Source organism: Eptesicus fuscus, chromosome 23, assembly GCF_027574615.1.
Source record: "Eptesicus fuscus isolate TK198812 chromosome 23, DD_ASM_mEF_20220401, whole genome shotgun sequence".
Classification (NCBI taxonomy): Eukaryota; Metazoa; Chordata; class Mammalia; order Chiroptera; family Vespertilionidae; genus Eptesicus; species Eptesicus fuscus.
The window spans coordinates 13,048,132-13,074,619 of NC_072495.1; the positions used below are offsets into that span (position 1 = coordinate 13,048,132).

The following is a 26,488-nucleotide window of genomic DNA, read 5'->3' on the forward strand; positions in this document are numbered from 1 at the left end:
GCATCAGGGACTGTGAGGGCAAAGCCACAGAGAAAGAAGTGTGTTGGTGGTGATGGTGGGGCGGGGGGGAGGGGCAGGGGCTGAAGGGCTCCTGGAGAACAGACTAGTAATCTTGCTAATAAGACTGGTGGTTGCCATGATCAACTACAACTTCCCTCAGAGGATGATGGAGAGCCACTGGGAAACAGCCCTGTTTTGACAATGCAGGGTTTACGCTGGGGGTTGGGGAAGGAGTGGGGCTGGGGAGAGAGAGAGAGAGAACACGCTTGTGAGGGAGAGGCAGGGGGCCGGCTCACCTGGAGGGTGAATGCTCTCTGGGGGCTCGGCATGGGCAGCTTCAGTGTAGGCGCTGGTACAGACAAACACACAGTGTCCTTTTCTGCGGTCAGAGCAGCTGGGGACTGCAAGAGCAGAAATGTCCCTGAGCCCCTCCCAGCACTGGAGGGCAGTGTCAGGTAAAGGGGAGTCACCTAGAGGTAAGGCTAGGCCAGTTCCCCAGGTATTCCACCCACTCTGGGAGGACAGTGCAGATGAATGCGCCAGTGATCCCACTTGACAGATGAGGTAGCCGACGCCAAGGAGCTGCTCAAGGCCTCTGGGTGGGTCCAGAGCAGGTCTGAGGGGGAGTGTGCCTCCATGCTACGCCCTGGGCACATGCAAGCTCCAGCACTGAACTCAACAAGTGGGCTGGGGAAGCTAGCACAGATCTGCTGGCCTCACCTGGACAGACAGAGACATGGGCATGAGCCGTGAGTCCTTCCGAGGTCGCCCTTTCTTCTTTTTCTCCACTGTTTCCACCTCAAGCTCCAGTTTTCGCTTGGAGAGGGAGGAGGACTTGGCCACAGGAACCTTCTCATCACTGTCACTGCTGCTCTCCAGGAAGTCCCGGGGCCTCACCTCTTTCACAAGATTCTGCTCTTTCAACCTGCACAAACACAGATGCCCATGGCTTTTTCCATGTGACTATTAACTTATAATTATAATTATCAATAAAATTCCCCAAAGCTGAAACATTAAAAAAGTAGGTGAGGACTTCTGGTTTCTGTTCGAACATTCACACAAACTCTGGGCTCCATTCACACACAGTTATTCTGAGCACATCTCCCACACCGCCCAGCTGCCATGCTGTTGCCCTCATGTCCTTGTGCAGAGCTGCTCTGTCCACCCCACGCTCCTTCCAACAACCTTCCCACTTGAAGCAGCCGCTCCTTTCTCCTTGAAACAGGGCTCCCGAATACAGAGAGATTGGTCTGCTCCTGCAGGGAGGGCAAGCTGCTTGGTAGGAGAGAGGACGCTGCACTGCTGGCCTGAGACTGTATTCACCTGGTCTCTCTGAGCCCCACAGTCACCACCTACCTTTCTACGGCCGTCGGTGTCACACTTGTCAGGACAGGAGCACCAGGCGTGGCTTTGGACCGCTCCGTGAACCGGGAGTCAAACGCTTTCATGGGTTCAATCTTGGATGGGGTTGTTAACACAGAGGGGGATGATGCAGCAGGAGCCGAGGTAGCGTTCACGCTGGGGTGGGGAACAAGATGTGAGAGCATGTCAAGCACAATTCGTCAGGATTTGGGAGTCTGGGATTTACATTACCTGGAGCCAAGTGAAAGGGGCACAAATATAAAACTTATAAAAACACAAAAATGTCGAGGTATAATGTACTATTCCTGACTATTTAAATTATTTTCATGTTAAAATTCTGGAAGTTTGCCATGGCCAGGTGGCTAGAGCGTTGTCCCAATGCTCCAAGGTTGTGGGTTTGATCCCCAGTCAGGGCACATACCATAAGCAACCAATGAATGCATAAAGAAGTGGAACAACAAATCAATGTTTCTCTCTCTCTGAACCAAATCAATCAATAAAAATGGTAAATATGAAAAAAGTAAACGTTTACAAAAAAAATTCTCGAAGTTTGGCTATCAGAGAGTGCACTCACATTTGCCCCACTGCATTGTTCTGAGAGCTTTGGGGGTTAGCACGAGGCCTAGAAAGTGGTTCTTGCAACGCTTTTCTCCTCACCATACGGCCCCATCTCCAATACAGCCACCCAAACCACTCCAACCAGCAGCTTTTCCCACTTTGACAATGGGTCTGATGAGAAAAGTCCCATCTGGGGTCCTGAAGCCACTGTCTATTCCTGACCTTCAACCTCCTGCCCCGGTAGCCTCTCAATGTAACAATTTCACATTCTTCACACTCTCCTCCCAGTGTCCATCCCACAGCCCTTGCCTTTTCCTTCGAGAAAGGAGAGCCCAAGCATGAGCCTGCCAGCTACCCTGTGGTCATCTGCATCCCTCACATTGGGTCCCCAAACCACTGGGCCTCCTAATGACCAAATCCACTGGACTGGGCCCGACACCAGATGCCTGGCAGGTATCCTAGACAGCCTCTCCTCCTCTCCAGGGAACTCTAGGACCAACTATTGAAACATTTTGCAAATCTGGAGCTTTCTGTCCTTCCCCAGACACCCTTCCTCCCCAGATGCTTTGCTTTCTAACTGGTCAAGCTGCTCCATCTCCTCTTCCCATCTACCCTCACACTTCCCTCAGCCACGGGACACTTGACACTTGGTGCATGCCTCCATGACCATGACATCAGAGCCCAGGAAGGAGGAGGCTATAATAACACAAGACTCTGTCCCCACCGATGGAGAATCACTCTAACAGTAATAGTTTTGTGTGCTAGGTGGCAGCTATATTTGGGCACCAGTGCCTCCTGGAGTGATCTGTCTAAGGTGGAAGTCCAGAGCCTTCTGTGTCTCCATTCTAAGGAGAAGCCCAGGATATCTGATTCAGCACTGAAGCCCAGCTTTTCCCCCTTTTACTGACACTCCTCAGGGACTTGGGGTTCTGCTCTTGCTGCTGTCCCCTAACCCTTCCCCTGGGTGGCCTATATGGGCCCTGGGTAGGCATCCTCCAATAAGTCTTCCTGAGACCTGCTCAACAACCCCTCCCCACCTTTGGATGGCTAGCCATTTCTACACAGGAGACCCGAGGAGCCATCCCTATGCCTCTGTGTTTGCCCCTTTCTCCACCAGCCTACACACTCTCTGGGGACAAGGACCCACCAATCAACCCCATGAGGATGCCTGGGCACTAGCAGTGTGTAACCCAGAGCAGGTACTGGGCAAATGTTCACTGAGTGAATGGCTCCTGGCTCTTATTCATGCTCCTCTGGTTCTTACTGACTTCTAATTTGGTGTCCAGGTAATGGTTGGTGAAGACACGGGCTCCAGGAACAAACACAATTCTGAGAGTGAAAGATAACTCTGCCCCAGCACACTAGCACTCTGCCTGAGATGGCTGGTGCGGTGATGCTACCAATAATGCAGCGGAGGCTCAGCCACCTCCAGCGTAGACCTGCCAGAAGGTGGGGTTGATCCTGTGGCAGGTGACGTGTCCTTGGCTCGTTCCCACCCTTAGGAGCCCAGTCCTGGGACTGCTCTTCCCCCAGCGTGTGGAGTCCTCACAGCCCTGTGCATCAGACTCAGCTGAATGAAGGCCTCCCTTCCGAGCAGGCCCTCATCTGAAATCCAGCATCTTTTTTCTTTCTTTTTATTGAAGGGGCCATGAAGTGTCCCTGGAACTGTGGCCAAACCCAAACTTTCCCCAGGGACAGGAGGAAGCCTTGGTGCCCACTCACCTGTCCTTATTGACAGAATTGCCCGCAGGCCTGGTGCCGGCGGCTGCCGCAGGTTCCGTGGAAGGCTTTGAGGTGCCGAAGGAGTTGGGGGTGCTGGCGTCCAGTGGCAGTAGCTGTGGACTGCTATGAGAGGATAGCATGCTGCCTGCCAGGGAGCCTGAGAGTGGGATGCTGTTAAAGAACGCCGTGGAGAAGTCCCTGTGGTCAGGAAGAACAAAGTCAGCCTCAGAAATCAGATACCACATCAAGTACTTTATATAATTCTAAGTAACTTTTTTTCTGGATCCAAAGGTAAGTTATTTTCATAGAAGAAAATGTGCAAAATTACAAAACTAAAATCATTCCATATACTCTGTTTAACGGACTTTAAGGTGAACTGATACTTTATGTACCACTAAGAAAAAATTGCTACCAAATATAATTGTCAGATGCATCCTGATCTTAGAGGTGTTAAAATGTAAAAACATGTGTCTGAGAACTAATGAAATATAGCATACAGAGTGGACTTCCCTTTTATTATGGGCTATAGGCATGTGCCACCATTTACCTAACCAGTCTTTACTGAGGACCAACTGGGCTGGGCTGTCTCCCAGCCTGTTCAGTAACAGACACTGCTGCAACAGGAGGCAAGATACTGCAGTGTTAAGACTGAGGGCCCTGGGCCAAACCAGCCAGGTTTCACGCCTCTGCCATGCACCAGCTCTGGGACCTTGGGTGCTTCAACCACTCTGTGCTTCAGGTTCCTATCTGCAAAACAGAAAATGACAGGACCTTCCCCATGAGGCTGCTGTCAGGACTAAAGTTGTTAGTGTAGCAAACACTTAGAACACATAGTAGCTGCTCAAAGATGTCCACTGGCATAATTGTCATCACGCCTGCTGTTTCACTTGTTACATGAGATAAATTCCTAGAGGTGGAATTGCAGCAGTCAATGAAATGTTCATTAATGATTTTTGACAAATAGCTCTAAAGTGCCCTCCTTAGAGGTTTAAATTACAACCTGTCTATGAGTGTCTATAAACCCACACCCTCACTGACAATTCTATCAAATTTCTTTAAAAAAATATTTTTATTGATTTCAGAGAAGAAGGGAGAGGAAGAGATAGAAACATCAATGATGATGAGAGAGAATCATTGATCGGCTGCCTCCTGCATACCCCCTACTGGGATTGAGCCCACAATCCAGGCATGTGTCCTTGACTGGACGCAGGCTGACACTCTATCCACTGAGCCAAACCGGCTAGGGCTTATCAAATTTCTTGATAGCAGATAGATGAAAAAATAGTATCTTACTATAGTTTTAATTTGCAATTATTTTGATGCAATTATTTTATAAGATTGAAATTTTTTCATATAGAAACATTTGATTTCTTTTTGTGTGAAATGTTTGTTCATATCCTTCACCCACTGTTTCATTTAGTTATTGGTCTTTATTATTGATCTTAAGGCTACAAACATATAAAATAATTCCTTATATGAGCAGAAAATATTTTCCCCCAGAATATCGTGTTTTAATTCTTTACTGTGTAATTTTCTTTGCCAAACAAGTTATTTTTGTGTGGTATAAATTTTGTGTCATTTATAGAAAATACTTTTTTACCTCAGAGATTATGAAAATATTCTTCTATGGAGTCTTCTAAAATTTTAAACAAAAAAGTTAAACATTAAAAAAAAATCTCTTAGCTGTTCAGATGTTCTCTGAAAATCTCTCAGCTGTTCAGAATTTTAAGTGAGGCAGGGCTCCAATTCTGTTTTTAGAGTATCAAATAGTCCTGACTCCCATTTATTGAAGATACTGATTCACCATAGATGCAAAATATTACCTTTAAAATTTTCATAAATACTTGAGCCGATTTCTGGGTTTTCTATTGCATACCAATGTTCTGTTTATTCCTGCCTGCCCACCCTCACTTGAGGATATTTTTTCCATTGCTTTTCAGAGAGAGTGGAAGAGGGGGGAGAGAGGGAGGGAGAGGGAAATGAGAGAGAAATAAGAGATAGATAGATAGATAGATAGATAGATAGATAGATATACTGGTTGCCTCTCGCATGAGCCTAGACCGGGGGTGGGGAGCGAACCCACAAGCCAGGTACATGCCTTTGATCATAATTGAACTTGCAACCCTTCTGTGTGTAAATCAACACTAACCACTGAGTGAAACTGGCCAGGGCTGTTCTATTTGTTTTGTTAATCCTCATCTGAGGATATTTTTTCCATTGATTTAAAAAAAAATTGATTTTAGAGAGAAAGGAAGGAGAGCTAAGAAACATCAATGATGTGAAAGAATAATTGATTGGATGCTTCCTGCACGCCCCACACTGGGGGTCGAGCCCACAACCCGGGCATGTGTCCTGACCAGGAATTGAACCGTGACCTCCTGGTTCATAGGTCAATGCTCAACCACTGAGCAACACTGGCCGGGCTCCATTGATTTTGAGAGGGGGAGGAAGGAAGAGATTGAAGGGGAGAGGGGGGAGAGGGAGAGGGAGAGAGAGGGGGGAGGAAGAGGGAGAGGGAGAGGGAGGGAGAGAGAGAGGAGAGAGAGCCATTGATTGGTTGCCTCCCACACACACACACCCCGACTTGGGCCAGGACTTGAATCTCCAACCCAGGTACATGTCCTTGACCAGGAACCAAACTTGAGATACTTCGTTCCTCAGGCCTATGCTCTAACCACTGGGAACACTGGGCAGGGCCCAATGTTCTTTTTTTTATGGGTCAGTACTTTAGTACTTCACTGCTTTAATTTCTGGTAGGGCTAGTCTTCCCTGATTTTCTTCTTCAAAAATATTTCAGCTGTTCCTATTTCTTTTTTCACTTAAATTCAGAATCAGATTATCTGATTCAGAAAACTCCTGCGGTTATTGGTATTGACTCATTTTATATTTATAGATTGAGAGAAATCTGCCATCTTTATGATTTTGAGTCATCTTAGCTAATACATGGTATGCATTTTGTGTAATTTCTTTGAATTTCCTTTTAGGTCTCTCAGTAGGGTTTAAATTTTTTTCTTCATAAAGATCTACATTTCTTCTTACATTGAGGTATTGCATTTGTGAAAGTGACTTCTTCTTTTAAAATATATTTTTATTGATTTCAGCAAGAAAGGGAGAGGGAGAGAGATAGAAACATCAATGATGAGAGAGAATCATTGATTGGCTGCCTCCTGCACATCCCACACTGGGGATCAAGCCCACAACCCAGGGATGTGCCGGGACCTTTTAGTCCGCAGGCTGACACTCTATCCTTTGAGCCAAACCGGCTAGGGCATTTCTTTCTTCTTATCTTCTAAAAGTAGGTGGTGGTACTTGATCTCATCATGTAGGTTGTGGATAGTCACCTTATTTTCTTCTTTTATTGTCTATGGCAGTTTTTCCAGTTGATTCTCTTATAAAGATCATATCATATTTAGATAATAACACATTTACCATTTCCTATCCAATTTATTGTTTCTCTTGACTGAGCAAGGATCTCTAGAATGATGTTAAATTATAGTCACAAGAGTAGACATTTTAGTTCTTTAATTTAATTTGAATAAGATAGTTTTTGAAGCATCCATCTATTCCTGTTATAAATGAGTTTTAAATAAGAATGATGTATGTTGAATTAAATAAAAATGCCTTTTAAGCATCTCTAGAAATGATCATATCATTTTTGGGGATATATTAACATGTAGAAGTAAATTAAGTTTTCCAAAATTTGAACTACCTTGCTTTCCCAAAATAAACTTTACTTGGTCATAGGGCATTAACATCTTAACACACTGTAAGGTTCTGTTTGTTACTATTTATTTAGGATTCTGCATTGACATTCAGAAATGAGATTGAGCAGTAATTTATTATGTTCTATCTCTGTCAAGTTTTGATGTAAATATTATATTCACTTCAAAGATAAAGATTTTGTAAGCTTTCCTTCCTTTTCTATGCACTAGAATGTTTTCAATAGTATTAGAATGATTTGTTCCTTCAAAGTGTTAGAATTTCCCTTCTTAGTCCTGGTGGCTTTTGGCAGATTAACTCTTTGACAGTGTCCTCTATTTCTTCTATAATAATTCATCTGTACAGATTTTCTTCAGTTTGCTAATTTTATTTTCCTCAAAAGTCATCCATTTTCAAATTTATTTGCAGAGTTCAGCAAAGTTTTCATCTTTTTAATTTATTCTTTATTTGTAGTTATTTCCCACTTATTTCTACTTTAAATGTTTATGCTTTTTTCTTTCTTGATTAGCTAAGCTAATAATCAGCTATTCTGTTACTACTTGTTTTAATATGGGTATCAGGAGGGCAAAGAAGCCTTGGAGACCAAAGGAATCAAATTCTGGTGCCAGAAAATGAGTTCTATAGCAGAAAGCTGGTTCAAGTCCAGGCAGGAAGTCATCTACTCCCTCTGCCCCCTCACAAGGTGAGGCCTGGAGGGATCTACAGAACAAAAATGCCACCACCACCGTCACCTCCACCACTTCCACGACCTTCACTCCCACAAGTCTTGCAGTGTCACATACTTGGTCTGACTTGGTCCTAATAACAGGTGGCAGCAGGTGGCACGGGGAAAAGGCTTGATCAAAGGAAAACCACTCTCTGGGAGGAGCCAGGAAACTGGTACTGGCTCCATTGGGTCTCAGTGCCCAAACACCTAACATGAGGAGGTCAATCAGCACATCGTATGACTGAAGGTCTCTTTAGACTTCTAAGAAGATTTGGGACAGGCTCATGGATGAACAGTTGCAAGGTGCAGAGGACTACAGTGTGTGGTTGCCCTGAGTAGGCTGACTGCCTGAATATAACCCAGAGTGAATCACCTTTATGAGGGGGGGAGGGACCTATTTCTTTCATACTGGGCTTTATCATTCTTTGAATCAACATACATAATTTTGGGGAGAATGGCCCATATAAAAGCAAGCCTAACAATAGATGCTAAGACACAGCACATGGTGACTGAGTCCACTTTCCCCCACACTCTGCCTCCTCAGGGAAATGTGCCTCAGAGCCCCACTCTCCACCCAACAGTTCCACTTCTGGGAAGTACCTGAAGTCACAGTCACAGGTGTGCTGTTACTCATTTATAATAAAAAAACGACAAGTCCACAGTTAAGGGGCTGGTTAAGTAAATCATGGTGCATTCACAGGCTGAAAACCTGGACAATCAGCAAGCTAATGCTTCAGAGGACTATTTATTAAAAGGGATGCAAGGTCAAGATATAGGAACAAGTCGGGAAAAGACTGGAGATACAGATACCAAAATATTAACATTGATTATATCTGAGAGACTGAATTAAGGGTAAGATTTATGCTCTTCTTTGGGCCTTTACTATTTTCAATAATAAATATATGTATTAAGTCACAATAAAATTTTAAAAAGAAGGCTATACAAGGGAAAAAAGAAACGGGGGGAAAAAATCAGTCCAACTTCTCTACCTCAAGTCTTTCTTTTTTTTTTTTTTTTTTTTTTTTAGAGGATCAAAGTAATTTTTTTTTTTTCTTCTACCTCGAGTCTTTCAATGCCCTGGCAAGATGAAGCAGGGTTGGCTGTGTAGACACGCTGACCCTGTGAAGGTGCCCTTGGCTGCTGGCCTGTCACAGGCTCTTCCCAGCCCACCTTCAGCATAAGTTTGCATAAGGGCTCTGTGAGGAGCACTGGACTTTGAGGCTGGTCAGAAGCTGGGCTCAACTCTCTCACTTCCAGGTTCTATGGGTCAGATCTGCCCAAGAGCCTGTGAAGACCCTAATTATGAAAGTGCTAAGTGGTGAAAGGCGAGAGGAAGACTCCCACACAAGGCCACAGAAAGCTCGGTGAATGAACGAGTACCCGGTGTCCAGCTGTGCTATGCAGAGGGGTGTGATTCTTCTCCGACCATCTGCTGTCCGAGTCTCAACTTGTTTCTTCAAAAGATTCTGGCAAAGTAGAGTGATATAAATGAATGGAAACGTTTATGTGAACCATCTCCAGTTACCAAAAAATAAGGTTTCTAAGGAAATGTATTCTAACTTTCCATTCTATAGACTTCTGGCCCAACTAAACTAAGCCACTCAATCAAAGAATAAATGTTTTTATCAGGGTACATGCTCCACTTCCGGCACAGAAAAGACAGAAAGCTCCCAGCTGAACCAGCTCAGCCCCGTCCTCTCCATCACCAGTATGCAGGCCTGGCCAGGTTCCAGGAGAAAGTGAGTGGCCATGGGAGTCAACAAGGGAACTAACAGATGAGACCTGCACCCATGAGCCACACTTTTGTCTCTAAGCTGTGGTTTGCAAACTTTCTTCCACTAAGGGCTCATAACCAAGGGTCACACATTGTGTCTGAATCACCTGTGGAAGTTCATCACATTTCACAAACTCCTAAAGATGGTTTAAGCACCCTAAGAAATTCTAACCTTCCTGCTCCATCTCTAATTGGCAACAGGCAGAATAGGGTGGGAGAGAGAAGAAAAAAGAGGAGCCCACAGATGTTTCCTAAGGGCAGAGACTGAAACCTAATGTTCTCAGCACAGTAAATCCTCACTTAATAGGTCATCATCGATAGGTTCTTGGAAACTATGACTTAAAGTGAAACAACATATAAGGGAACAATTTTACCAGAGGCTAACTGATATAAACAAGAGTTAAGTTCCTATGACATATTTCTGGTCACAAAAGCACCTTCAAACTTCTAAGTAAAGACCCAAAATACTTCTAATACTAAACGCTGAAATATATGTGAGCTATACATATATTGACGGAAGATTAATAAAAACAAGTAAGGTGATTATTTTCCAATCCACTTATTTCACGGTGGCTGGAGCCCTATCTCGGCAGCTCGGGCATACCTTGGACAGTAAACCTATCATGCACATCTTTGGGATGTGGGAGAACATGCAAACTGCACACAAGACTCAATTTTTAATTTTCTCATCAAGGCTGTAATGACAAAAGGATGTTGTTATTCATGGACTAACAGTATATAGAATTCCCTAGAAAGGCCAAATTCCTATAAGAAATGACCCCTTTTGAGTTCTTTGGAGCAAAAAGGCCTTTGATAAAGGTAGATTAAGCACCACTACTTCCTCATGCAATTGAGGGTAACGGGCCAAGTGGGCCCAAACTGGCTCATTCCTGGGTCCTACACCAGACCCAGCACATACCCACCTCCCCACCACTCATGTCTGTACCCTGTCCAGACTGCCTGTTCCTCTTGTCCTGTTCCTGGGCATGTGCTATGTTCTCAGTGCCATCGGGCCAAGCCCTCACCTTCCTGATGTCTTCCAGACTCTCCCCATTGACGACACCAGCGACTGAGGCAGCTGAGCCCGTCTCTCTGGCCACGGCACTCTTCTGGTCCAGCTGCTGCTGCTGCTGCCTCCGCTGGTACTTGAGCATCTCAGGGTTCTCGATGACAGCTGTAGACAGCTGGGCCTCGGTCATGATAGCCAAGCTTTTCCCATAGGTGGATTGGTGGATGTGACTCTAGAGAAAGCAAAGCAAAGTACAACAAACCAGCTGTGAGCAGCCAAGTGATAGATACTGCTCCCCCATGGGAGAACTGTGTGCTAGCTCTCCTGGCTCTGGGAGCAGAAAGGGCCCTGGGCAGGGGTCCGGGAGTGCCAGATGCCAAGTCTCCATTGCCTCCCACCCTATTCTGCCTGTTGCCAATTAGATGACTCTGGAGCAGTCTTGTATCTTTCCTAGATGTTCATAGTCTCCTGTGTATCTATACCTGGGGACAAAAGTGAATGAGTAACCAAGCAGAAAAAACCTACTACATGTCTGATGCAGAACAAATGGCAAATGTTTGTTGAACTGAAGTTAAGAAACTCAAATTGCTAACTTAAGGCTCTTAAATCACCAAGGACCCCAAACACTGTTTGGGAATCAGATACTGAAACCAGAGTCTGCTTTCATTGCTCTTCTCTATAGCCATCAGCCCCATTTGGTTGTAGGTCGCCATGGGACTGCTAACAGTGTTTCTAAGAACAAGGGGAGGCCTAGCACAGCTGACGTAGGGAAATCCTTCTCTGTCCCTGCTGTATCGATCCTCCTGAGCAGGGTCCCTCTCTCCATCTTCCCAAGTCTCATTGGTCGCATGCCAGAACAAGTCAGATCAGACCCCACAAGGGCAGGGACAATGTCCCCAGAACACTGGAGTGACTGGTGTGATAAAGAAAAGATTCACATAAGGATGTGCACTGACCAATGTGGAGGTCAGTAGGACATCTGCCTCACAGCAGAAGATGTTGGGTGGGGGAAGTGGCAGTTTGGGACTCACTCCTGCAGGGCCTACTGTCCCTGTATGTGGCCAGGAACCTCCCTCCCTTACCACCCTGGCTCCTGTCCCCTTTCCCCTAAATCCCTCCCCTGGAATCTCGAGGCAGAATTCAGAGTTTGGCCAATATTTCCCTAGTGTTCTTCATACACGGGGTCCCTGCCTGTCGTCTGGGAAAAGGTAGACAGCTTATTACGTAGTCTCCCACTGCGACTCTACAAGTGGGAGGGTAGTGCACAGTGGATCCCAGGTTACCTGAGGACTGTGAAAAGGTGGAAAGAAGACCTGAGGCCAAGATACTCATCCTCTCATTGACAAGAGACTGCCAGGGTGCCAGGCCCTATTCTAGGTGTTGTCAACTCAGACTCTTACCTCCAAAAGATTTACCTCATAGTGGGGGAGCGGGGGGGTCCACACAGTAGCTTAAGAGGAAGCTTCTACTAGTAATTGAATCACTGCGGGGAGAGCTGCCCACCTACTCTGAGCTTTCACAGGGCTCCTTTCAGACAAAGGCCATTTGTTGAAACACTGGTTCTAAGTCCAGGGTAGTGAGAGCAGAGCCGTTCCTGAAGCCTTTGAGGAAGGGCCCATGGCCTCACTGTCCTGGGCAGAGCACAGGGAGGAGGCCTGGCCCAAATCGGTGGGCCTGGGTCAAGCTTCTGTTCTTGTACCAAAAGGTCCCGTATGGTCTTGGCAAAGGCCATGCTATTTTCCGTGGCTTAGTTACCTCATTGATGAAACGAGTAAGTTCTGCCTTAAAGGGTTTTGTGTATTTTAAATAAAATATATGCAAACATATGGTCCAGAGACTGGTACATAGTAAGTGCTGAAAAATGGTCAATATTACTATTTAGTTGCTGCTCCATGGTAACCTTGTTAGTACAAGACAATGGAGAAAGTGAGGTGAGTGGGACCCCTGTGAGATCTCTCTCGGGCTCTTCTCCCAGGGTGAAACCTCCCAGTGTGTGGCTAATTATCAGTTCAGGAAGAGATGCCCAAAATTGTTTTTAACTGATTTCTGACATGAACCGAGATTCATTTTTAAATTAATCTACTTTCTAAAGAAGACAAGGATTACGACCTATAAAAGACGAACACCCAATAATACATTAAGAAACAAAGTACATATTCAACAATAAAGAACTATTTAAAAAAAAAGAAAAGAAACAATGTATCTGTGTATGTCACAAGATGAGGGTCCAATTGAAGGGGCCTCTCAGAGCTATCATGGCCATTTCTGTGGCCTCAGAGCATGCGCAGCACATAGGTCACTACCCCACAGTATGTTATTCTCCTACCTTCTCCTCCTCGCTCAGGGGGTCTCCGAGCTCATCCTGGGAGAAATCTAGGAATGCCACAGAGCCATCCATGGAACACACCAGGATGCCCAGCCCATTCAGAGTCCTGAAAGAGATGACCATTAGCAGCCTGGGAGCAAGCCTTGTGGTGCTTACGCATGCCTCAGTGGTTGGTGCGAGAGGACAGCAGGGCAGAGCTCTAGGTAGACACTGAGAATCTCTGATTCCCTTTTGTGGCCTTGTGGGTATGGGGATGCAGATAGGGCAGACAATAGAGTCCCAGAAGGTTCTGGCATCCTTTAGTTCTCAGCACATGCACAAAGTATCTTTCATCATGTACTTTGTAAGAATTTTATTTTTTTAATCTTATTTTTGAAACCATTAAAAAAAAATAACCATGTGGGGGAGTACAAATCTAAATGAGGTCACTGAGAGGCAGACTGTGCCTCCACACCTATGCTAATCTGGTTCATGCAAGGACAGAGTGAAGTGGAACCAAGATCACAGCATTTTCCAGGGCAAATCCCAACAGAGCAAAGAGCACAGCAGCATACACTCTCCCACAAGCAGGACCACGCTGCCCTTTCTTGAATCGTGTACAAACAGCACCCTGGGGGGTCTGCTCCAGTGTCAAAACCTGGGGTGGGTCCCTGGCTACCTGACACTAATCACATCCAGGGGTCTCGTGTTCCAATGTGTGGCTTCTCCTTTCCTAGCCTAATGTACATCATTACAGGAATCCACCTTACCAGGAAATATCCATGATGGATTTGTCAAACAGCTCATGGATGACAACCAAAGGTCGTTTTAGACACGTGAGCTGGAAAGAAAGCAGCAGCAAAGATTAATAAAATGAATGAAAACCATTTTTTGTTCACTCAGCTCAGTTAACATTATCAATCCTGGAAGACTTGGTCAGAATTTCAAACAGCAACGACCAAGATTCCAAACTGTAGAAACCAAAGCTTGCCGAAATATGCAAACTAGAATGCTCCCTGTCTGAAGGGATCTGGCGGGGGAGATGACTTCATACACAGACAGAGTGTATGGAGTAGGGGACTCTGGAAGGGCCAGGACCTGAGCAGAGAAGGGCTGCCAAGCAGGGGAAGGCATGCCAGGAATGAGGCAGGAAAATAGTTCCAGAGAAAACGCAGCATATCTTCTCTGGGCCCAAGGAATTGTGGTACACATTTGTACAAGGCTTGGTGTAAGCGGCTACATATGTCACACAGGCTCATTCTACACTGTGTGTGGATAGTTCAGAAACACACAAAAACAGTTTATGTTGCCCTAATCCAGACCCAAAGTTAACCACTATTAATGTTGGGTGAGTTATTTTCTTCTGGTCTACAAAATAAGGCACATGGTTGTGCCTGCCTTTTCATTTAATACCCACTGAGCATGTCATTAAATATCCTGTAAACATCTGTTTTAGATGACTGCAGAACATTCACACGTGAATACTCATGATCTAGTGATTGTAACGTTGGGCCCTGCACTGTCTGCGTGCTCCCACGGTTACAGTGAGATTCACCTCTCTTAACACTAGTGTCTTGACTTCCTGTTGACAGGTCCTGGGGCCACAGAGCGGTAGGCTGGGTGGGAACACCCTTCTGCAGGGCTCCCACCAAGTACTGTGGCAGCTTCCAGGAGGCTGGGACTGTTTTTGTGGAAAAGGAGTTGCTTCGACCATCCTAATCCTGAGGAGAGGGCTGGAATCTGAGCCACTTGGATTCACCAGAAAAATCTTGCCCCTACCCTAACTGTACTTCCAGAAAAAAGAGCTCTGCCCCTCATCCCAAAAATGTGTCTACAGACCCCTCAGAAATCTGGACCTGTGTGAGCAACTGACCTCAATTTTATAAGAAACATGAGCACACGATCAGTGATGTTTTGGTCAAAGCACCATGAATGGGGCCCCAGGCCAGGAAGAACATGCCTGGAACTGCCTATGATGGCACTAGGGTTCAGGTTCTGGAATGGATGTAACATGAATACTGGGCCTGAAAAAATCACAGTGTACACAGCAATCAATTTCTGTGACAAATGACCATAATAAATGCAGTCAGAGGATAACCTTCAAACCTTCCGCTTATGGGGAAATTAATAAGGAATAAACTATCGTTAAATGTAATAGCATACACGAATCCCAACAACACTGTGCTGAGTGAAAGCAATACAAGAAAAAGTAATCACTGCACAACTCCATTTAAATAAAGCTTAAAAACAGGCAAAACTCATCGATGTGACAGATGTCATTAGAATGGTTGCTCTGGCAGAGGGTTCTGGGGTGGTGGTTACATGTGTAAACATGTCATGACAATGCTCTGAGCTGTATACTTCATCTAGGTTGTATGTCGATATAGGGTTTTTAAATGAAGCAAACACAACATGCCAACTAAAGTGTTCCCTGAGTCTGGACACAAGAGCTGCTCTGGCTGGGCTGAGGCCCAGTCTTCAGTGCTTCCGTTAGGGGTAATAGTTGGGCCTGACTCCAGGTACAGGGTGGAAGCAGGGTCCCTCTCTGGCAGGCTTCCAAACCTTCACCAGCCCTGTATCCTGTCACCTTGCAGGAGCAGCAAAAGCTCATGATGGGGGGCTCACCCAGACAGAGAGAGAACGGTCCTTGCTGCCAACAGCACAGCAGCAGTATGGGCAGCTGGGCTTCGCAGAACTCCCATTCTTCTGCTTCTTTTTGAAGATTTTTGGGTTGAATTTCTAAAGCCAAATAACAAATGCTAAAATAATTGATCAAGCATCAAGCATGTACCGCACCGCATGCCAAGTATTACAAATATACCACAATTGCCGTCCACCGATGGGCAGTCCACACAGACATCTTCCTGGCCCAGCACTCAGTATATGTTATTTGATCTTTACAACTACCCAGGAGGCGTTTTGCTGAGGCTGAAGTGAGATTCAGAGAGGCCAAAACACATGTGCTGAGTCACCAAATGAGTAAGTGGTGAGAGGAGGATCTGAAACAGGCTCTACCAACTCTCCAGGCTGGGCCCACTGTCAGGTCCATGGCAAGGGATCTACTGAATCCCTCCTGGCCTGGGCAGGACCAGCTCTAGGACCTGAGCTTTGGGGAGAAGGTCCTGAGGGGAGCTGTTCCAGTGTTCCTTTCCTTTCACTTTACTTCTTGCTCAGTCAATACTGTCTTACAAAGACTGATCAGCCCTGCTTTGACCTCACAAACGGGATGAGGGCTACGTCAGGCTAAGTGTAACCAGGACGTCATTTTTGGAAAGGTTGGAAGCACACATGGAGGTCCTTGCTGCTTTCCTGAATTGAAAAGGGTTGGGAGCTCTAGACTCAGAGCTGAAAAATACTCAGCTAGGAAAACTGAAAGGCAAGGGTATGCTAGGTGGTCCAGAAGGGTTCTAATTCCAGAGGGCAGGCAAGAATGGCCAGGGGTGCACAGAGACTGGAGAACATGGAACCCAGAGGCACGTATTCTGGGCTTGAGTCTTCACAACCATCTCACACCGTTGCTCCATGAGGTTCACTTGAGAGAGTCATGTGGAAGCACTATGCTAACTACGAAGCAGTGACTTTCAAACATTTTAGCAACATGGTCCTAGTTTCAAACAAGATCTTACATGGACTCCAACACAAAAATATTAAAGAAGTGATATTTTATTTGCATAAATTTAAGTCATACTATATGGTATATATTATCACTTTAAACAATGGGAAGAAGCCCATTTTGATAAATAAAAAAACTGAGGTCAGGGCCCTGGATGATCCTTCACTTCTATCGGCCTTAGCCCATCAATCTATTGACTTAGTTGTGGTACCCAGTGTTGAGGAAATTCTGGTCCTCACAGTGTTTGCCTTGGGCACTCTCAAGACACTCTTCAATGAAAGTCATCCAAAAGCATAAAAAGAGTGTTATTCTCTGAAGCCTGAGAGAATAACAGTAGCTCACATCTTCTGGCACTCTCCCCCTTCCACATCAAAACGGGGCCGACAGCTCCAGAATCAGACAAGCACTCCAGTGACCCAAAGCACAGCCCTGAAGCTACACTGGTCACTGGCGGAGCTCCGGGGCAAGTGCACGGGCTCCATGGACGCACAAACTGCACCTGTGTCCTCCAGAGCCTGGTGGGTGGGCCACCTGTCAGGACCACCATGCGTGAGCACCCACCAGCAGACCCGAATGTGTAAAGAGACTAGTGCAGAGCTAGTGTTATTAATCAAAGGCTGATTTTGGTGATATTCATTATGTAAAGTTTGCCAATAAACACATGAGTACGTATTCTATTTTTTAAGTTTAATTTTTAAACGCGGAAACGTAAGTATTTAAAATGAAACAAGAACATGACCTGTGCTGAATCTCAGCCTTGGTGACCCAGCCTTGCTGAGCACAGCACTGCCCTGGCTCTGAGGGGACCACTCTGAGCACACTCACCACGACAGTCACAGCTTTTCGGTGTCCGACAAAGTCCATGTTGGTCTTCCAGCCCTCCCGCTCGATGATCTGGGCGGTGGGGCCGGAGTTGTTCATGGCATGGGCAGACACCAGATAATGTCCATCAGGTGACCAGCTGAGCCGCAATACATGGGTTGTCCCTCCACACTGAAAGAAACATCTGTGCTTAAAAGGAAATCAAGGCCAACCTTGTGACCAAAAAGGGACTCAAGAATAAACCTGAGCCCTAGCCGGTTTGGCTCAGCAGATAGAGCGTCGGCCTGCGAACTGTAGGGTCCCAGGTTTGATTCCCGTCAAGGGCACATGCCCAGGTTGTGGGCTCGACCCCCAGTGGGGGACTTGCAGGAGACAACCGATCCATGATTCTCTCTCATCATGGATGTTTCTATCTCTCTCTCCCTCTTCCTTCCTCTCTGAAATCAATAAAAATATATTTAAAAAAAAAAGAATAAATTTGAGAATTGGTTACAGGACAAGTGAGACCCAGGTTACTGGGGACGCGCACACTCCCTCGCGCCCACTTGCCCACCTGGCTGCATCACCCCCATCTGGCGGACCCCACCCCAAAAGGCGACCAGGTGGCAATGTTCTTCTCTTTGAAGTAATGTTCTTTTTTTAAGTAAGATGTGGAACAATGGTCTTACTTTCTCCTGTTGACCAAGATTGGACTATGAAGAAGCAAGGAAGCCAGAATGGGAACCATAGTTTCAAAAAAAACATTCTAAGATACCAAATCCAGTTCATAAATAAAACATATTAATACCTAATAATAATAATAATAATAATAATAAACTTGAACTCTGATTTATAAATGTGTGATGGTGGAGCCTGTACCCAAGCTTCTGGCTACACAGACAGCGGTAACTCCAGCCTCTCCACATGACACAACTAAAGGCTCTGTCAGATGGGAGTTGGAGCCATGGCACACGCCACTCCCACAGGAGCTGAGCACAGCACAGTGGGGTAGGCCCTGAGGGGATCTGTAGGACGGACAACTCTCTTTTTAAAAAAATTTAGTGATTCTTTATTGTATCACATATGTAATTTCCCCCAATGACCGCCTCTCGCGCACGCCCCCCCCCCCCGCCCGCCCCGCCCCAGGCCTTCAGCACCCTATTGTCTGTGTCCATGGATTATGCATATATGCTTACAAGGTCTTTGCTTGATTACCTCCCACCCACCCACCCTCCACGGCCCTCCCTCTGAGATTCCGCTTGTATGGACAACTCTTTTAACCATCAACTCTGTATGGGCCACATCTATCTGGCCACTTACCCCCTTTTTCCTGCCAGCACCTTTTAATTCCACTCCATGAGGTCTGTAGAGCATTCACTGCAGTGGAGAAAGAGCCCTGTTGACCCTCAGAAACCTGTCTCTGTGACCTTGAGCCACATCACCTGTTCTCTCAAAGCCTATCTCCTCACCCAAAGCCTGGTTATGCTACCAGCAAAGGAGAAGAGGTTTGTAAAGTCTGAATAAACCACTTATTTCCTGTACACAGTACTGCCTTGTACATAGTAGGCACTTAAGAAATGTGTAATGAATAATGGTGAGTTTGAGTGCTGACCCCATATAAAATGAGAACTCAAATAGAAGAGACAGTAAAACACTATAGACAAGCCACTGCAGTCTGACCTCCAGATATTTTGCAAACTGTACTGGTAACTCTACTCAAGAAAGTCAGCTGGCCTGCAGTGGAAGTCAGTGAGCAAGGCCACGCAGTCAGGAAAAATACAGGGGAGGACTACCTCCATCCCGTCCTCCCATACCACCATGGGCAGTGCAATATAAATGTCACATGGTAAGAAATACTTTCATCCATGTTTGTGGCAGCCAGCTGTGTGGCACAAGGTTGTGGGGTATCTCCTCAGCTTTAAAACTTTTAAATTATTTTCATTCCAAAGGTGGACTTTTGATAACATCTGAGAAATGAAAGATTTTCATCACCTGACTCTTAGGGCCAAAGTGCCCACCCCAGAGAACTTTGACAGTCTGCTCAGGCCACCGGACTCTGATTCACCCACCAAGCCCCCACCCAGCCAGCTCCTCTGTGCACGGAGGCCAGGAAGGGTGCTGGGCTGAGCTCTCTAGGCTGTCTCATTACCTCATCAAAAGGCTTGGTGATGCTGGTCTCCAACTGCCAGTCCAGCGTCCTCCACACCTTCAGGCTGCGGTCATCAGCTTGAGAGGCAATATATTTACCAACAGGGTCCCAAGTCAACCCCTTTACCAAGCCAGAATGACCTCTCAGAGTAGCTAGAATTTCTGTGAAGAAAAATAAGAGATTGGAAAGGTGTTACCTAGAGGAAAACGATGACTCTATATAGAAACATGAACTACAATCCATGGGCTATGGGATGGCCAACCAAGAGAAGGAACTTCAGGAGTGCACTTGGCTAGCACTGCTCCTGTGCACAAGCAGAAGAGCCCCCTAATCTAATTTCCACGAAGGCAAAACCCACCTGAAGACCGCACCAAAGAGGCGGGCATCGCGATCGCCTTTCGCTCCTAGCTAACACTTGTGGGTTGAGGCTGCATATGCCCCTGGAGGGGCAGGCAATCAGGGGCCTCGGCTTGGGCCAGAGCCAAATTCTGCCCCTTATCTTGTCTGCAGTTAGCGGTATTGCCTGTGGTTTGCCTTTCTGACAGAAGCCCATGCTCACCTGGGTCGTCACATTGGCATTTCTGATGTGAACCTGCCTGGCAGCACAGGGGATTGGGCACTGCACTGAGTCCCCTGTGAGTCATCACCGAGGACCAAGTGTGTGACAGGACCTCCTAGAAATCCTCACCTAAATGTCACCCCAGCTTCTAAATCTGCCACTTGGTGGCCAGGTTGAGTGTCACCACACATACTAGTGGTTTATAGGGAGAAAAGGACTTGGATTAAGTCCATGGACAATGTTTTTCAGCCCATGAGGAACACATATCCAGATATGAAGCAGGAACATAAGAAGTATCTTACTAGGTATAAACTGCAGTGCTATGCCAGGTTATGCCATCTGTCATGACTTCAAACACATTAATATGAAAAATTAATATTTTGCAAAACTGGATTTGCTAGCCTGCATCTACTCAAGGGTGTCACAGAGGAGGTGGCAAGTGAGTTGAGGCCAGAGCCCAGTGGTGGAACGGCGACCCTTGAAGGCATATGTGTGGAGATGCTGGGGTGCATGTGAAAGCACAGCATGGGTCGGGGTGTCAGGGCAAGCTGAGCCCCAGCTGGGCGAGGTCCCCAACGCCAGTTGTCAATGTACCACCCTCATGATTTGTGGCACATCCATGTTAGCACTCGGTTACTATTTTTCTTTAACATAAAACTCTTTTAAAACCTTAAACAAATATAACTGATGAAGAAAAATAACTGGATTACTGACAAGACACATGGAGCCCTGTCTACTGTGAGACACATGCTGCCACCAGCCAAAGAGAGAGCCATCCTGCTCCAGACACCAACAGGCGGCAGGATGATGAGCAACCCATTCCTGCCGCCCCCAGCCAGAGGAGGCCCAGACCTGGGAACTTCACTGCATTCCAGATGACGACAGTGTTATCCACGCTGCACGAAGCCAGCCAGGCGTCATGAGGAGACCATGCTACGTCCATCACATCTGGAAGAAAGAGGGCTGGCGTTGAGTCTCTTACCGGGAGTGCAGAGTCGGCAAGGGGGGCAAGCAGTACCACCCATCTGCCAGCTGGTGTCATGTTTGAAGAGACTTGACCTAGGACCATCTTAAGTAGACTCTTTTTGTAACCAATCTGAAAAACTTCCCCACTAATGATTTTCAATTGGTCATAAATTTTGAAGGATCTAACTGATCCCGCCCTACCCCTTTCATACATGAGGCAACTAGGGGCACGGCTGAAAGCTTGGTGTCTTGTGGCATTGGACCCAGGTATTAAAACCACGGCTGATACCTATCGGGCCTGTGGCCTGGGGCTCGCTCCTCAACCCCGCTAAGCTTGCTTCCCCCATTCTAACGGGGCCTACCTCACAGCCCTTTGAGCATTGCAGGTTCTACACTCAGTAAAGTGCTTGACACACAGTCAGAGCTTAATAGCTACTGACAGAATGAGAGCAAAGTCGTCTTCAGACCCTTTTCCTCATTAATTAGCTCTCATCTCCAAGATCCTGACAGGAGTACCCCTTCCCTATGGAGCCGCCAAACACAATTAATCATGCTCATTTTTTTGTGACTCAGTTTTCACATCTGTAGAATGAGGATTTAAAATAGCACCTATCCTAAATACATACATAAATACATAAGCAAGCAACTATCCTCAGAGGGTTGCTGTGAGGATTAAATGTGAGAAATTGCTGTAGGAAGGCATCAGGCACACTCAAAGCATCTATAAAAGTCAACGTGATGGTGACGATGCCCATCTCACATGCAGGTGTGACGGGCACGGTCTTACTCTCATTGCCTGATGCAGTGCTAGGCGCACAGAAGAATAGCTGGTGAGATGAAGAGAAACACAGCAGCAAGTTATTAGCTTTCGAGTCCTTTCCTCATAGGATTTTAAAGAAGAGGTATAAGCAAAATATTTAAAATTTCTATTGTATTTTTTTTCTAGTTAAAAAAATCTTCAGTGACAGCTGGATGAATTTTTCCACACTGTACTAGCATTTGCATTTCATGCTGCATGCACTGGTATGCTGCTGTAACATTCTAACAGTATATGTGATCTTCAGGGCTTATTTCGATTTGTTCTGCATTCTATGTCGTTGAGAGCATTTGCTACCATAAACAGACCTAATTTAACAATGAACTTTGACTGGGTTCCCGTTTTTCATACTAATGAGCACGTGGGTATGTGTCACTCTCCACATCCTGGATCGTTTCTTTGAGCCCATTACCCCAAAGTGGGAATCTGGGAAGAAAACTGAACATTTTCCTAAGTCTGGAGTCTCTTAACACTGCAGACTGCTTTTCAAAGACCTCTATGACTTCACACTTCTATAAGCAGAAGGTCCATTTCAAGACTCCCTTAATAACTTGAGGATTATGATCTTTTTCCTTATAACTTGTTATATTTTAAATTTCCTTTGATTAGTAGTGAAAGTGAAGGCTTTTCACATCTGTTTGTCGAGAGTTGTCTTGTCCTTAGACGACACTGCTCCTGTTTTTGATGAGCTCTCCTGTGCAGCCGTCTAACAAATACAAGGACCCAGAACCTCCTCTAGGAGCTGAGTCCAGACATGTGAACCCCAGGACTTCACTGTGGTGCCCAAGTCCTAGAGCAGAGAAGTGGTTAGCTGGGAATCCAGAAAGGAGATGTGATTTTCTTTGCCATTTCCATGGACTATTTCTAAAAAATATATTTTTAGTGATTTCAGAGAGGAAGGGAGAGGGAGAGATAGAAACATCAATGATGAGAATCACTGATTTTGAAGGATCTAACTGATCCCGCCTGTATGCCCCCTACTGGGAATTGAGCCTGCAACTCAGGCATGGAACCTTGACCTCCTGATTCATAGGTCGACACTCAACCACTGAGCCACACCAGCTGGGCTCCATGGACTATTGATACTACAGGCATTAGCTGCAAATTCCATCAGTTTGCCTTCCTATATTGTAGATTTATGTAGCAAACTCTTATTCTTCTCTGTGACATCCTTTACTGCCTATTAACCTTAAAAACATTCCTTCTGCTAGAGGTTTGATAGATATTCAATTGTTTTTTTCCTGTTTTAATTATTTAGAATGTTCCTCTCTTTAATATCTGAAGTTTATTTTGGTGTATGCTGTATTTAGTGAGCTCTAAATTACTTTCCCCTCACCACGGACTGCTAATGGTTACTCTATCCCAATGGGGAATAATTCTTTCTATTTAGGTACACTGTAGCCTACTTCAATTTTGTTAGTTTTACCCAATGTTGTTAGTTTGTCGCTCTGTGACAAACACTGTAGCTTCCACAACTTTACTTATTCTTTCAGATGCCCTTTGGAGTCACTGCTGAGGTCTGCAATCCAGGACCCCTCGGGGGATGTCGGAGAGCTGGTTTCGGCCCAAACCCTGCAGGCCAGGCTGAGGGACCCCACTGGTGCACAAATCTGTGCACCGGGCCTCTAGTATGCATATAAGATCTTTGGTTAATCTCTTCCTGCCTCCCCTCTCTCTTCTTCCCCCTGAGATTCATCAGTCTGTTCCATGTTTCCATGCCTGTGCATTGAGTGTCAGGCCGCCTGGTGGTCAGTGTGCGTCATAGCTACCGGTCGAACCGTCGCTTAGACTTTTATCTATATAGATGCCTACACAGCAGGTCCACTTACACTGCTGCTAGGCAATGCAAACAACATGCCCAAAATCCAGCAAACATTTCTATCCCACCCACCCACACAACTCCCATCTCAAGTAATGGCAACTGCATCTTTTCCACTGTTCAGGCCACATTCTGATCTCATCCCAATTCCTCTGTTTATCTCACACCCCATATCCCATCCACCAAGAAATCTGCATCTGACCACTTCTCCTGACTTCCACCATTATGACGTAGGCCCAAACTGCCATTGTCTCTCACCTACATTGTCAGCAGCCTCCTCAATGATCTCCCCAGTGCTGCCCTTTAGTTTCCACAATATGAACTCCATACAGCTGCCAAGGCCTCCCCACTCCTCTGCTCAAAACCCTGCTCAGCCCCCCTGCCTCACTAAGGAAAGAGCCTTCATCATAACCCATGCTCCCCGCCCTTTCACTCTCTCTACCCTAGCTCTGTGCTTCCCTGGACACACCAACCACACATCTACATTCTAGGGCTGTTGCCCTGGCTGTTCCCTTTGCCTGGAAAGCTCTTTGGAACACTACATAGTTGTCCCTTCACTTCCATTTGATCTCTCCTTGGATGTCACCTTTTCAGCAAGGCCCTCTCTGTGAACTCTGGGTGAAATGGCACCCAACCTCATTTTACCCCCTGGCACTTATCTTCCAGTTTCCTGCATGACTAGTTTATTATCTGTCTCTTTGACAAGAATGTAAACTCCCTGAGATAGACAGAACAGCACCTGGAACATATAAGGTGTTCAATAAATGTTTGTTAAATAAATAATACTAATTTGGGGAAAATTAAGTATTTATTTTAGTCTTTCCATTTATGAAGTAGTCATTTTTTATTTCTCAAAAAAGGTTTTTGGTTTAAGTCTTAGAGATCTCATACATTTCTTGGTAAGATTATTCCTGAGTTACAATTTTTTATTCTACTGTATAAGACTTCTCCTTTTATCATTAGACTAGAGGACTGGTGCATGGATTCGTGCACCAGTGGGGTCCCTCGGCCTGGCCTGCAGGAATTGGGTTGAAACCAGCTCTCCAACATCCCCTGAGGGGTCTGTAATTGTGAGAGGGTGCAGGCCAGGCCGAGGGACCCATGCACCAGGCCTCTAGTATGCATATAAGATCTTTGGTTAATCTCTTCCCACCCTCCCCACTCCTTCCCTCTGAGATTCATCAGTCTGTTCCATGTCTATGGTTTCTGCTCCTGCATTGAGTGTCTGCACCCTGGTGGTCAGTGCACATCATAGTTACCAGTTGGATGGCCGAATGATTGGCAGGTCACTTAGGCTTTTATATATATAGACTAGAGGCCTGGTGCATGAAAATTTGTGCACTCGGGGGCGGGGGGTCCCTCAGCCTGGCCTGTGCCCTCTCATAGTCCAGGAGCCCTTAGAGGATGTCTGGTGGGGAGCGGGCCTAAGCCATCAGTCGGACATCCCTAGTGCTGCTGCGGAGGTGGGAGAGGCTCCCACCACCACTGCTGTGCTCACAGCCATGAGCCCAGCTTGTGGCTGAGCCGAGCTCCCCCTGTGGGAGCGCACTGACCACCAGGGGGCAACTCCTGCATTCAGTGTCTGCCCCCTGGTGGTCAGTGAGTGTCATAGCGACCGGTCATTCCTGGTTGTTCAGCCGTTAGGATCAATTTGCATATTACCCTTTTATATATATTCTAATAGGCTATTACTAGTGAAAGATAAATAATTACAAGTTTTCTTATATGAGGCCAATTCAATAACTCATTTTTATTAGTTCCAAGTGTTTTTCAAGGCTTTATGAATTCTAAGAGCTTTCTTCCTTAGGGTTTTCTTGATATACAATACCATGCTCATATCATTTCATTTTTGTCTTATTTCCAGTGTGTTTATCTCCTTCTGATTTGCTTCATTGTGTTGCAGAAATTCCAAAGTAACAAATTAAATGATAGCACCCATCCTTGTCTTTTCTCAATATAAATGGGAACAAGGCTCAATTGTGAAGTGTAGTATTTGCTATTGGTTGGAAAAAGACAGATGACTCTATCATGTTAAGGAAATAACTTTCTATGGCCATTTTTTAAAAAGCATTTTTTATTAGGAAATGATGCTGAGTTATCTAATATGTCTTTCAGAATACCTCATCAGATGACTCTGTGCTTTTTCTCATTTAACCTCCTAGTATGCTGAGTTATATTAACAGATTTCCTTTACACAAGTTTTCCAATATAAATCATATTTAGTCAAAATGAATTAGTTTTCAAATGTTATGAACTTGTGAATATTTCCTTTCTGACTTTTCTATCTTCATTCATATTGTCTATGCTTTTTTTTTTTTTTTAATATTCCTATTGATTTCAGAGAGGAAGGAAGAGGGAGAGAGAGATAGAAACATCCATGACGAGGGAGAATCATTGACCAGCCGCCTCCTGCACGCCCCACACTGGGGACCGAGCCCGCAACCTGGGCATGTGCCCTTGAGCGGAATTGAACCCGGGACCCTTCAGTCCACAGGCCGACGCTCCATCCACCAAGCCAAACCGGCCAGGGCTTGTCTATGCTTTTGTTTCACTGTTATTTTTATTACATTTGGGAACAGGGTTAGGGCTTCCTTTAAAGAATAACTAT

General features: G+C 45.7%; 1 protein-coding gene across 7 annotated transcripts in view; it reads right to left on the bottom strand.

Moving 5' to 3' along the window:
- LOC103286974 (protein HIRA) overlaps window positions 1-26,488 on the bottom strand; it is a 64,814-nt gene that overhangs the window by 16,032 nt on the left and 22,294 nt on the right. For 6 of the 7 annotated variants that reach the window (XM_054712619.1, XM_054712622.1, XM_054712621.1 and 3 more), the window contains 12 exons: window positions 21,131-21,226; window positions 19,720-19,880; window positions 17,595-17,762; window positions 15,782-15,895; window positions 13,927-13,997; window positions 13,178-13,283; window positions 10,868-11,083; window positions 9,449-9,534; window positions 3,643-3,840; window positions 1,357-1,518; window positions 721-925; window positions 297-401 (listed from right to left, as the gene is read on the bottom strand). In XM_054712619.1, coding sequence (XP_054568594.1) covers window positions 297-401; window positions 721-925; window positions 1,357-1,518; window positions 3,643-3,840; window positions 9,449-9,534; window positions 10,868-11,083; window positions 13,178-13,283; window positions 13,927-13,997; window positions 15,782-15,895; window positions 17,595-17,762; window positions 19,720-19,880; window positions 21,131-21,226 — 1,688 coding nt within the window. The remainder of the gene's footprint in view (window positions 1-296; window positions 402-720; window positions 926-1,356; window positions 1,519-3,642; window positions 3,841-9,448; window positions 9,535-10,867; window positions 11,084-13,177; window positions 13,284-13,926; window positions 13,998-15,781; window positions 15,896-17,594; window positions 17,763-19,719; window positions 19,881-21,130; window positions 21,227-26,488) is intronic. The other variant, XM_054712620.1, reaches the window with a different exon arrangement.